We start from the raw sequence: 13,398 nt of genomic DNA on the forward strand, positions 1-13,398 counted from the left end.
CTATAAGACTGAACACTGGCTTTTCAAAGTCAGTCAGTCAAAGTAAGTCAGTCAGAAGATAACTGAAGAACACGTTCAAGTGCAGAAAGAAAAAATACTGGCAACCTAGAGTTCTCAGTAAAAAAAAAAAAAAAAAACCTTTCAGAAGGAAAAATGGAAAAATTCATCCTTAGAAGAACTGCATTAAATTGCAGAAAAACTACAGGCAATTTTTCAGGATAAAGGAAAACGATCCCTGGTGGCTACACAGAACTGTAGAAAGGAATGAAGAGCACCAGGAGTGAGTGTGGGGGTCAATAGAAATTAATACTGGAAATTAATATCTTATGAGATTTATAACATTTGGAAAAGTAAAATGTATCATAACAATAGTACAGGAGCGTAAGATGGGTAAATAGAGTTACATTGTTATAAGATTTCTATTTTCGGATAACATAACAGCACTAATTTAGACTTTAATTGTAATCAGAAGGTCTAAGTTAAAAAGTTAATGATAATTTAAAAGATATTTAAAAATAACACAGGAGAAAAATAGTAATAAAAACTCGATTAATCTAAAAGAAAATGGTGGGGACTTCCCTGGTGGTCCAGTGGTTAAGAATCCACCTGCCAATTCAGGGGACACAGGTTTGACCTCTGGTCTGAGAAGATCCCATTTGCCATGGGGCAACTCAGCCTGTGTGCCACAACAATCGAGCCCATAAGCCACAACTACTGAAGCCCACACACCTACAACAAGCAAAGCCACCACAAAGAGAAGCCCACGCATCGCAACTACAGAGTAGCCTCTGCTCACTGCAACTAGAGTAAGCCTGCACACAGCAGTGAAGAACCAGCCAGCCAAAAATAAATGAATAAACAGTCAAAATGGATCAAAGATAAAATTTTAAGTATTAAAACAGTAACTATTAAAATAAAACATATGTGTAAATCTTTGTGATACGAGATTAGGTTTCTTTGCTATAACACCAAAGACACAAAATGACAAAAGAAAAAAAAGGTAAGCTTCATCAAAACTCTTTGGAAAACAGCCTGGAAGTCGCTCAGAAGTAACCTCAAAAAGTTAAACATAGAGTTACTTTACAACCCAGCAATTCTACTCCTAAGGCATTTAACTAAGAGAAATAAAACTTACAGTCATGTAAGAGTTCACACAACAATGTACATAGCAGCTCATTCATAAAGTCCCTTGCAAAGGAAGCAGCCCAATGTTCATCAACTGATGAATGGACAAACAAAATGTGGTATAACCTTATAACGGAATATTATTCAGCCATAAAAAAATTAAGTACTGATTTAGGCTAAACATTGATGTATCTTGAAAACATTGTGCTAAATTAAAGAAGTTAGACACAGAGGCCATATATTGTAACATTTCATTCATATGAAATGTCCAGAAAAGGCAAGCCCAAAGAGAAAGACAGTAGACTGCTGGTTGTCAGAAACTGGAGAGAGTGGATTGGGGAGTAACTACTAGTAGACATGGATTTTTTTAGGGGTTGATGAAAGTGTTCTAGAATTAGAGTGTGGTGATGCTTGTACAACCTAGTGAATATACTAAAAACTACTAAATTGTATGCTGCAAAAGGGTGAATTTTAATGAAATGGAAATTATATCTTAATTAAAAATTTAATTTTGAGTCAGGCATGTTAAATTTTGTTATATTTAAATTCTGTGATCAGTCAGGAATATGAAGTTCATATAATATTTGCAAGCTTATGAAAAATGAATGAAATTTTTGAAAACAAACTAGAAAATTCCCTACCTTAGAAGATTTTCTAGTTCTGTAATTCTTTCAGTTAGATCCCAGTTGCCTCTTTCAAGACTCTGAATACTGGTGTTTTTCAAAGATTTAATTCTGGTTAGAGAAGCAATAAGTTCCTCTAAGTCCTTGATGTCGTCTTTCAGGGACATTATCTGGAATGACTGTTGCACGTTATTTTCTTTGTAAGTTTCTAGCTCACTCTTCATCTCTTGCAATGAAGTTTCTTTTATGAGAAGTTTGTTTCGAAGATTTCTTAGCTAATGAGAAAAGGAAAGTGTTATTTTAAGGTCATTTATAATTTTGGTTTTAGAAAATTCATGATTTTAAATCATTATGAGCATTTAAATTATACATTATACAACAAAATGAGGATTTTTGAATCTCCTAACAGTAGATTCCAATATTAAATACATTTTAAAAAACTTATTAGGGCTTCCCTGGTGGTCCAGTGGTTAAGAATCTGTCTTGCAATGCAGGGGACATGGGTTTGATTCCTGGTCTGAGAAGATCCCCAAAATGCTGCGAGGCAATAAAGCCTGCGAGCCACAACTAGAGAAAGCCTGTGCGCAGCAACAAAAGACCCAGCATTGCCAAAAATAAATTAATTAATTTTAAAAATCAGATCAAATTGACACAAAGGATTTGGAACAAATAATTTTAATCTCATCAGCATTAAACTTATGGTTCCCAAGGGGTAAAGAGGAGAGGGATAAATTGGGAGACTGAATTTGACATATACACACTACTATATAGAAAATAGATAATAAGGACCTACTGTATAGCACAGGGACCTCTAATCAATATTCTATAATGACCTATATAGGAAAATAATCTAAAAAAGAATAGACACACGTATAACTGATCCACTTTGCTGTACACCTGAAATTAACCCAACACTGTAAATTAACTAGGACTTCCCTGGTGGCTCAGGTCGTAAAGCGTCTGTCTACAAAAAGGGAGACCTGGGTTCGATCCCTGGGTCGGGAAGATTCCCCTGGAGAAGGAAATGGCAATCCACTCCAGTACTATTGCCCGGAAAATCCCATGGACAGAGGAGCCTGGTAGGCTACAGTCCATGGGGTCGCAAAGAGTCGGACACGACTGAGCGACTTCATTTTCTGAAACAAAAATTTTTTTAAAAGATAGTTTGATACATGTAGTGGAATATTCAGGAAAGTCTGAAAAAATTACAGCTTGTATAATGAAAAACTGTGATTGAGAAATATTTTGATTAAAAAGTCATGACTTTATGAATTACAAAAGAAAACAAAAACACCACTCTTGGATTACAGGCATACCTCAGAGATACGGCAGACAACTGATCCATGGGGAGAAGGCAATGGCACCCCACTCCAGTACTCTTGCCTGGAAAATCCCATGGATGGAGGAGCCTGGTGGGCTGCAGTCCATGGGGTCGCTAAGAGTCCGACATGACTGAGTGACTTCACTTTTACTTTTCACTTTCCTGCATTGGAGAAGGAAATGGCAACCCACTCCAGTGTTCTTGCCTGGAGAATCCCAGGGACGGGGGAGCCTGGTGGGCTGCCGTCTATGGGGTTGCACAGAGTCGGACACAACTGAAGCGACTTAGCAGCAGCAGCAGCAGCAGCAGCAACTGATCCGTGGAGATTGTATTAGCAGGCATGAAAACAAATTTAACCTCATTGTACATCTCCATCAGAGCTCTTGGGTGACCAAGAGCAATAATATTTTGAAATGACTCTTTTTTTCTCTCAACAGTAAAACTCAACAGCAGGTTTAAAATACTCAGTTACCCCATGTTGTAAACAAATGTACTATCATCCAGGTTTTGTTGTTCAATTTACAGAGTACAAGCAAAGTAGATTTAGAATAATTCTCAAGGGTTCTAAGACTGGATTGATCACTGACTTCAAGTGAAAGTCACCAGCGGCATTAGCCTCTAACCAGAGTCAGCCTGTCCTTTGAAGCTTTGAAGCCAGGCACCAACTTCTCCTCTCTAGCTATGAAAGCCCTAGATGGCATCTTCTTTCAACAAGAGGCTGTTTTGTCTACATTGAAAATTTGTTGTTTAGTGTGGCCACCTTCATCTTGACCTTAGCCAGATCGTCTGGATCTTATTGCAGCTACTATGTCAGCACTTGCTGCTTCACCTTGTACTTTTACATAATGGAAACAGCTTTTTCCTTAAACCTATGAACCAACCTCTGATAGCTTTAAACTTTTCTTCTGCAGCTTCCTTACTTCTCTCAGCCTTCCTAGAACTGAAGAGAGTTGGAGCCTTGCTTTGGATTAGGCTCTGGCTTAAGGGAATGCTGGGGCTGGTTTGATCTCTCTCCAGATCACAAGGACTTTATCCATATCAGCAATAAAGCTGTTCCACTTTCTTATCATTTGTGTGTTCACCGGAATAGCACTTTTAATTTCTTTCAAGAACTTTTCCTTTGCATTCACAACTAAGCTGACAGTTTGGGGCAAGAGGCCTAGCTTTCAACCTATCTCAGGTTTTGACTTGCTTTCCTCACTGAGCTTAATCATTTCTAGCTTTTGATTTAAAGTGAGAGATCTACAACTCTTTCTTCCACTTTAACACTTACATGTCATTGTAAGGTTATAAATTGGCCTAATTTTAATATTGTTTCAGGGAATAGAGAAGCCAGAGGAGAGGGAGAGAGGGGGGGAATGGCAGGTAAACGGAGCAGTCAAAACTCCCAATATTTACCAACTAAGCTCACTATCTTATATGGGTACAGTTCATGGTGCCCCAAAACAATTACAATAGTAACATCAAAAATCACTGGTCACAGATCAACACAACAAATAAAACAATGAAAGAGTCTGAAATATTGCAAGAGTTACCAAAATGTGACACAGAGGCACAAAGTGAGCAGTTGCTGGTGGAAAAAGAGCCCTGACAGACCTGAGCAATGCAAGGCTGCCACAGACCTTTGATTTATAAAAAACACAGAATCTGTGAGGTGAAATAAAGTGGAACACAATAAAAGAGGTATGCCTGTTATTGTTGATGTTAAAGAATCCAAGTTTTTTATAACTTTGATGTTGGATTTGGACATAATGAAACCTGAAATATATTTAGAACTTAACGAAATTTAGGTACCCCAAAACTCAAATAGAGCTTGTTGATAAAAACTGTCAACAAAGGATTTATATCTAGAATATATTAACATAAAGAACTCTAAATTCTCAAAAAACAATCTGATTTAAAAAAATGGGCAAAAGACTTTAACAGAAATTTTACCAGAAAGGATATACGGATGGCAAACAAACACATAAAAATAGATTCAACATCACCAGCCATTAAGGATATGCAAATAAGAGCCACAGTGCAATAATACTCCCCATGTATTAAATATTAAAATATATAAAATACAAAACAGGGACAATGCCAGATCTGGTGAGGATGCAAAGAAACTGGATTACTCATATGTTGCTGGTAGGAAGACAGAATGGTCCAGATACTCTGGAAAATTGCTTGGCAGTTGCTTATAAAACTAAATATGCAAATACCATATGACCCAGCTATTGTATTTTGGGGCCCTTATCCCAGAGAAATGAAAAATTATGTTCACACAAAAATCTGTACATGAATGTTCATAGCAACTTTACTTTTGATAGCTAAAAAACCGGAAATTATCCAGGTATTTGTCAACAAGTGAATGGTTAAACAAACTGTGGTATATACATACCACAATCTCAGCAATAAAAAGGACCAAACTATTGATACAACAGCTTGAACAAATCTCCAGGAAATTATGCCGAGTGAAACAAGCCAATCTAAAAAGGTTGTATATGCATGATTCTATTTGCAAAACATTTAAAAAACAGCTTTATTGGTGTACAATTCATAGATTTATCCATTTAAAGTACACAGCTGAATGGTTTTCGGTACATTCATAGAGTTGTGTAGCCATACTGAACTTTTTTTTACTTTTTAAATTGAGATATAATCCACACACTGTAAATTCACCCTTTATCATATACAATTCAGTTTTTAGTATGTTCACAGTTGTGCAACCATCACCGTGATCTAATTCCAGAACATTTTCATTATCCCTTAAAGAAATCCCATACCCATTAGTAGTCACCTCCAACCCAGCCCTTGGCAACCACTAATCTGTTCTCTGTTTCTATGGATTTGCCTATTCTGGACATTTTATATAAAGAGAATTACATAATATGCTGTCTCTTGTGACTGGCTTTTTTTTCACTTAGCATAGTGTTTTCAAGGTTCATCTATGTTGGAGCATCAGTTAGTACTTCATTCCTTTTCATGGCTAAATAATATTCTACTATATGGATATACCACATTTTACATATTTACTCATCAATGGATATTTGTGTTGTGTCTACTTTTTGGTTTTACAGAAAATGCTATAATGAACATTCATTTACAAGTTTTTATGTGAATATATTTCTAATTCTCTTGTGTTTCTACCTAGGAGTGTAACTGTTGAGTCACATGGTAATATGTTTAGCTTTTCAGTATATAACTTTTTTTTCCGGTATATAACATTTTTGAAATGACAGCATTTTAGAAATGGTGAAGAGATCAGTGGTTGCCAGGAGTTGGGATGGGAAGGAAGTGGATGTGCATATCAAATGGCAATGGGAAGGATCTTTGTGCTGTTAAAACTAATTGTTCAGTATTTTGACTGACTGTTTAGAACATAATACCCACAAACGAGTACAAGTAAAACTGGGGAAACCTGAATAATACTGGTGGATTGTATTGCATCAATGTCAATATTTAGGCTGTTACATTTATAGTTTTGCAAAATTTGGAAGAAACTGTGAAAAGTTTACAAAGAATATCTTTGTATTATTTCTTAAAACTGCAAATGAATCTATAATTATCTCAATAAAAAGTTCAACTAAAATTAATAATAATTGGTTCTCATGATTTTTTTCTTTAGCTGCAAAATTTATATTGCCTCCATTCACCCCCTCCAGAACTGGTACATTTACCACCTTTATATTATTTGCCTTGTTACTACACTAAGGGAAGAAAAATATCTGCAAAAAATAGTCATATTGCCCTCACAAATAGAAGTTTCCTTGAAAATCAAATTAAAAATACTGGCAAAACACATTAATTTTATCTTAAATTTAAGACAGTAGGCCTTATTATACATATTATCAGTAATTTTTTTTAACAAATTGTTAGACTTTTTTTTTTCCCTTGGATGAGCCTCACTGCTCTTGGGATCTTAGTTCTGAGACCAGGGATCTAACCCAGGCCTCCTGCAGTGGAAGTGCCAAGTGCTAACCACTGGATCACCAGGGAATTCCCTGTTTAACTTTTATTACTACAGCAGCCTACCTAGCACTATGCAAGAGTTTTAGCTCAATATCATATTCCCTAAACTAGACAATCCAATTACCAACTAAATTCTTTAATATTTATCCCTTCTGTATCTGCCTTTTTCTAAATATAGCTTTTTGCACCTGTTTCTCCATTATTGGACAGAAACACATGGTAATTATTTTTGTATGTCCCACAAAGAGATAATTATAACAGAAAGACTTAAATGTATGCATGAATAGAAAAACTGTCTCATCAAGACAATTGTGTTACTATAAAATTAAATAATAGGTTATTGGGAAAGGGAAAGATGACTCAAGCTGAAGGTATTCTATTGTAATCAATATACTTTTTAAAATTTTGTTTTTTATTTTATTTATTTTATTTTTTGAAGTTTTTTTTTTTCTTTTTCTTTTGGCTGTACAGCTTGTAATACTTTAGTTCCCTGACCAGGGACTGAACTCAGACCCTTGGGAGGAGAGTACGGAGTACTAACCACTGGACCACCAGGGAATTGTTTTTTTTTTTTTAAAAAAGCTTGGAGTTAAATTGTCACTGATTTTTATTAAATTTAGAAAATGCCAATATGAGCTATGAAATACTTTTTCATGTATACAGTCTCCAAAATCAATTCACAATGAGGCCTTGTAGAACCTTTTAGAACCTTTGCAGACCTTGTAGAACCTTTGGCAAACAAAAACTATGTGTAGGTACCAAATGCTTTGTGTACATGTAAAAAATTGTTTTTAAGAAGTACTTGGAAATTCTATATGAATAGCTTACATATTTTCTTTAAATCTGTTTAAAGGTTTTTTATGAATTAGACATACACATGAACCCCTGGACACAGTGACCAAGTTAGGACACAGAAAACAGATGACCATCTACAAGCCCAGGAGAGAGGCCTCAGAAGAAACTAACCATCTTACCATGAAAAAAAAAAGTAATTATGCGAGGTGATGGATGTTATTAACCAACCTTATTGGGGTGATCACTTCACAACACATATGTACGTCAAATCACCATACTGTACATCTTAAATTTACACAATGTTATGTCAGATATATGGCAATAAAGCTGGGGGAAACATTAAAAAGAAGAAGAAACTAGCCCTGTTGACACCTTATATTGGACTTCTCGCCTCCAGAATTATGAAAAAGTAAATTTCTGTTAACTAAGCCAGCCAGGCCATGGCACTTTATTACAGCAGCCCAAGCAAACCAATATAGAAACAACAGATAGCTACTTATTCAAAAGGCATTATCCAATGTCTCACAATATCAGCACTTAGAACATTTTACTTAAAGGTAACCATAGAGGCAATACAGACTCGCAGCCACATTATGTTACCTTTAACAACGACAACAGCCTTGGGATTCCAATCTTGATTACCAATCTCTTGCAACAAATATTTTAGGGTACTGCTGCTGCTGCTGCTGCTAAGTCACTTCAGTCGTGTCCAACTGTGTGTGACTGCATAGATGGCAGCCCACCAGGCTCCCCCGTCCCTGGGATTCTCCAGGCAAGAATACTGGAGTGCTAGAGTTCAGCTAAAAAATTCCTACAAGTATCCTTTAGTTCATTGCAGGGTATCAAATCTATCAAAGTCAAGGTACTTCTTACAAATGTGGTTTCTTTTTCATCTGTTGATACTACTCAGATGTTTCATCAAGTATTTAATAAGATTAGTAATATTTGCCATTTGGCACTTTACTGAAAGTGAGAACTCATCCTTAACTATTATCTTCCCAGGCGGCACAGTGGTAAAGAATCTGCCTGCCAGTTCAGGAGACATAAGAGACACAGGTTCAATCCCTGAGTTGGGAGGATACCCTGGAGTAGAAAATGGCACCCCACTCCAGTATTCTTGTCTAGAAAAATCCATGGACAGAGAAGCCTAGTGGTCTACAGCCCCTGGGGTCACAAAGAGTCGGACACAACTGAGCATGCACACACAGATTATTATTATGTACATTTTGAGCAGGGCAGTTCCTACGTCATTCAGTAGTCACTCAAAAGCAGCAATATGTAACATCTCCAAAGGGATTTCTCTGGTAAAAGATAGATTTGGATCTACATTAGTGCCCCTCAGTGATAAAAGGGTTCAGTATTGAGGGAAAAAAAGCAAAACTGAGTTTAGATAAAACTTGGAGACTTTTATCAGAATGTTTCGCTCCCTACAGAGGATATAACTTCCCATGGTGTTTTATTTTCAAGTAATCCATATACCTCAGCTAAAAGATTCTTGTTTTTCACCAACAAACCAGCAAGGTCAGGATGGACTGAATCAGCTGCCCTTTTGTTGCACTTGACTGGGTTCCTGGTGGGAACCACTTCAATAGGTGGATTAAGACAAGCCTACAAAAAGAAATTTCAAATTAATCAGCTAAACATGTACCCTATAATAAAAACTGCACTGTTTTAGCTCACAAACTCAAATAAGTAACTCTAAAATACAACTTTAAAATATTCATTTTGAGGTGGTATCCTAACAAATGAAATAGGTCTCAAAAAGTAGCAAGTAACATGTTAACTTAAAAGTCTACTTTATATTTCTCTAAAAATTCTTACCTAACAACTTATAATACCTGCCATGAGTAAATGCAGCACATCTAATAAACATAATTTCTGAGAGTATAGAAAATAAAACACACATAAAATGTCAGAAAATTTTAATTCACACTTAATAAAGCCTTTACAGACCCTTAAACTATTATAAGGTCACTGGTGAAAGATTTACCAGTATTTGTTTTATTTTTATTATAAGTAAATTCCTATGCTTATATCTTATACAAATTTATTTTTTTTTAAATCTGATTTCAGTAAATCAACATCAATTTTGTGTTTCTTTCACTCTTTACTGAGAGTAAAAATTAGGGAGATTTATCTGTATTACAATATCTCCTCCTCTTACCAAAAGAGTATATATAATATTCTAAATTTAATTAGCATAACTGGCTAAGAACAAAGTTTATATGATTCAACTGAAACCAAGTAAAATATATTAATCTAAATCCCTAAAAAGTGTATAAATGTATCACATAGTACTTATTGTATTAAAGGAACAAAATGCATTTTTCTGAAGTTATCAGGTTTTAAAATTTTATTCTTACCAAGATACTAGGAATGCAGATCTGAAAAAGAGAATACAAAATGACTATATTTAAATGTTTTTAAAAAATAAAGAGAACTTTTGAAAATATGACTAAGTCACAAGATACCACAAAGAATTAACATTGGAAAACAACTTTTTGAAATAAAAAGTATAATAACTTTAATTTGAAAACTAAACGAACACATTGAAAAGCAAATTAGACACAGCTGAGGAACGAGTGAACTCAAATATGAAGCAAAATTTTGAGCATACAGGAACAAATAAATGGAGAAAGAGAGTTTAAGGCAGAGAGATTAAAATGAAAAGGTCTATCATATGTCTGTTAGGAGTCCAAGAAGGCTATATTCTATAGAATGATGAAGAGGCAATATTTGAAGAAATAATGCTTTGATCATTTTACAGAATTGTTGAAAGATACTAATCTAAGTGGTCCAGCAAGTCCCAAGAAAAGTAAGTCAAAAAAATTTCTTTACCAACACACTCATAATGAAACTACAGAACATCAAAGGGATCTAAAAAACAGATAATAGAAAGGACATAATTACAAAGAAATAGCAATTAGACAGGTGAGCAACTTCTCAATAGCAACAGAAGCTGAGAAACAGTGAAATGATATCTGTAATATACTAATAAAAAATATATCGTCTTTCACTGAGTATAAAAGGCACAGATTTTCACATCTCTGCAACTGGGCTGCATCTTAAAATTTCCACTAATTCATATATGGCTTGGTTAGCCAAAAGCATACTTTCAAATTTCAAAATAGTGGCTAAGACAGGACTACTTGTTCAAATCAAAGACATAAGGTAAGTGCCAACCAGAATTTCTACTTAAATTATGTTCCAAGATTAAGAGTAAAATAAACACATTTTAGACAAAAATTGAATTTACCACCAACAGGCCCTTACTTAAGAGAATTTTAAAGAAAGAAAATGAACTCACAAAGTCTGAGATACAAGAAAGAAAAGTGAATAAAAAATAACAGTAAATATTATGTGAGCATAATTACATAAACATTAATTTTAAAACTGTGATTTATGGGGTTGAAAATAAAGAATAGAACCAGTGCAGGACAAAATAAAAGCATATAGACTGAGAGGAGAAAAACAGTTTAAAGCATTATAATAAAATATTCAGATTTCTCAAGAGTAACCATAAAAACTTCTGTTAACTTTGCTGATTATATATTTTAAAATCACTAATATACTATTAAAACAATAGTCATATAGCATATAACTCTTAAACTTGTAGAAAAAAAAATGAGAAAAAAAGAAATAAATGCAATACAACAAAACAAAAACAATCACTTTTGTGTATGATAGGAGAGAAAAGGAAACAAGATAACAGGACAAGTAGATTATACATACGCTGATAGAAAGACACCCACATAATCAATAACATCAATAAATGTAAACGGACTAAACTTTCCAGTTAAAAGCAAAGATTATCAATGTTACTTGAAAGAGCAAAAACTGAAAACAACCCACATGTCAAGTAAGATTTAATGGGTAATTTATGGTATCTTTATACAATAGAATCATTACTGAATGCGCACAAAGTGACACAAATCTCATGAAGTGAAAGAAGTAACAAAAAGACAGAAATAGTATAATTACATTAAGTAAACTTTTAAACATAAAATTAATATTTATTAGGGATTCTTATATAAGTGCTAAAACTTGGAAGAAAAGCAAAGAGAATGATTGACACAAAACTCATAAAAGCCACTATTTGTAAGTGTAGGTAGGAATAAAGGGATTCAGTTAGTAAGTGGCAAAGAGGACGCTTCTCAGGTATTGGAGTGTTTTAAGATGTTGGGTGGTGGGTTTACAGGTATTTGTTTTATTACCTAGCCTGTGCATATACATTTTATAGTTCTTTCCTATGTATATTTTTTTAAAATCCATTCACAAAACAAAACTACATATTTTTAAAAGATGCATCTATATCCAAAGACATACATCAAATGTATTAGATGAGACAGAAATGGAGATGGAGAAAAAGTAAAGCAAGAGGAGCCCTGTACAGAAAGATGATATTGTACCATGAACTAAGCATGATTAACTCGACAATGTACCTGAGATATAAAACAAAAGAGAAAATTGATTAAAATGTGCTAAGTTCTTAACATATCACAATATTGCTAAGATTTCAAACACCAATAACAAAAAGAAAAAACAGTAACCATTATGTTTCATTAGGCTTTTAATTTATAAAAATAAGAAATATTCAACCTGCAATTTTTATAGATAAGTTCTTTCAAATTCTTTTCTTATTTCATAGTTTAGAAGAAATGAACAAGGAGGGATGCTGTATGTGAAGCTCGCTGAAGCTTGCTTATATAATAAAAAATTAAAATGTATAAAAATTGATATATTAATATAATTTGTATTGGAATTCTATGCAGGAATTATCACGCACAGACTAAATTTATATGAATAAAAAAAACTTCTCTTAAAAACATAAATCTATTTTCAGGGCAGGAATAGAGACACAGACATAGCAGACAGATGCATGGACACGGGCAGGGCAGGGGATGAATTGAGAGATTGGGATTGACATGTGTCCACAGCCATGTATAAAGTAGATAGCTAGTGGGAACCTGCTGTATAGCACAGTGAGCTAAGCTTGGGTGCTCTGTGTGGTGACTTAGATGAATGGGATGGCAGGAGCAGAAGGTGTGAGGAAGGTCCAAGACAGAGGGGATATACGAATATGTATAGCTGATTCACTTCATTATACAAAGAAAGTAACACAGCATCATAAAGCAGCTATACTCCCAATTTTTTTTAAAAGTCCATTAAATAAAACAAATAAACAAAAAAGACTACCAAAAAACAAACAGAAAACACCCATATAAGGCTGAGCGCCAAAGAATTGATGCTATTGAACTGGGTGTTGCAGAAGACTCTTGAGAGTCCCTTGAACTGCAAGGAGATCCAACCAGTCCATCCTTAAGGAAATCAACCCTGAATATTCATGGGAAGGACTGATGCAAGCTGAAACTCCAATACTTTAGTCACCTGATGCAAAGAGCTAACTCACTGGAAAAGACCCTAATGCTGGGAAAGATTGAAGGCAGGAGGACAAAAGGACATCAAAGGACGGCAGATGATGAGATGGTTGGATGGCATCACTAACTCAATGGACATGAGTTTGAGCAAGCTCTGGGGGATACTGAAGGACAGGGAAGCCTAGCGTGCTACAGTCCATGG

At 34.7% G+C, this 13,398-nt stretch overlaps 1 protein-coding gene across 14 annotated transcripts in view; it reads right to left on the reverse strand.

Annotated features, from left to right (window-relative positions):
* The window catches only part of LOC100297513 (coiled-coil domain-containing protein 170), a 38,636-nt gene that overhangs the window by 14,299 nt on the left and 10,939 nt on the right, over positions 1–13,398 (reverse strand). For 10 of the 14 annotated variants that reach the window (XM_010809548.4, XM_024998082.2, XM_024998088.2 and 7 more), the window contains 3 exons: positions 10,182–10,202; positions 9,298–9,426; positions 1,767–2,023 (listed from right to left, as the gene is read on the reverse strand). In XM_010809548.4, coding sequence (XP_010807850.1) covers positions 1,767–2,023; positions 9,298–9,426; positions 10,182–10,202 — 407 coding nt within the window. Of the gene's footprint in view, positions 1–1,766; positions 2,024–3,064; positions 3,230–9,297; positions 9,427–10,181; positions 10,203–13,398 lie in introns of those variants that run through there. The other 4 variants (XM_010809551.4, XM_059890889.1, XM_059890890.1 and 1 more) reach the window with 3 other exon arrangements.

Source organism: Bos taurus, chromosome 10 (genome assembly GCF_002263795.3).
Source record: "Bos taurus isolate L1 Dominette 01449 registration number 42190680 breed Hereford chromosome 10, ARS-UCD2.0, whole genome shotgun sequence".
NCBI lineage: Eukaryota > Metazoa > Chordata > Mammalia > Artiodactyla > Bovidae > Bos > Bos taurus.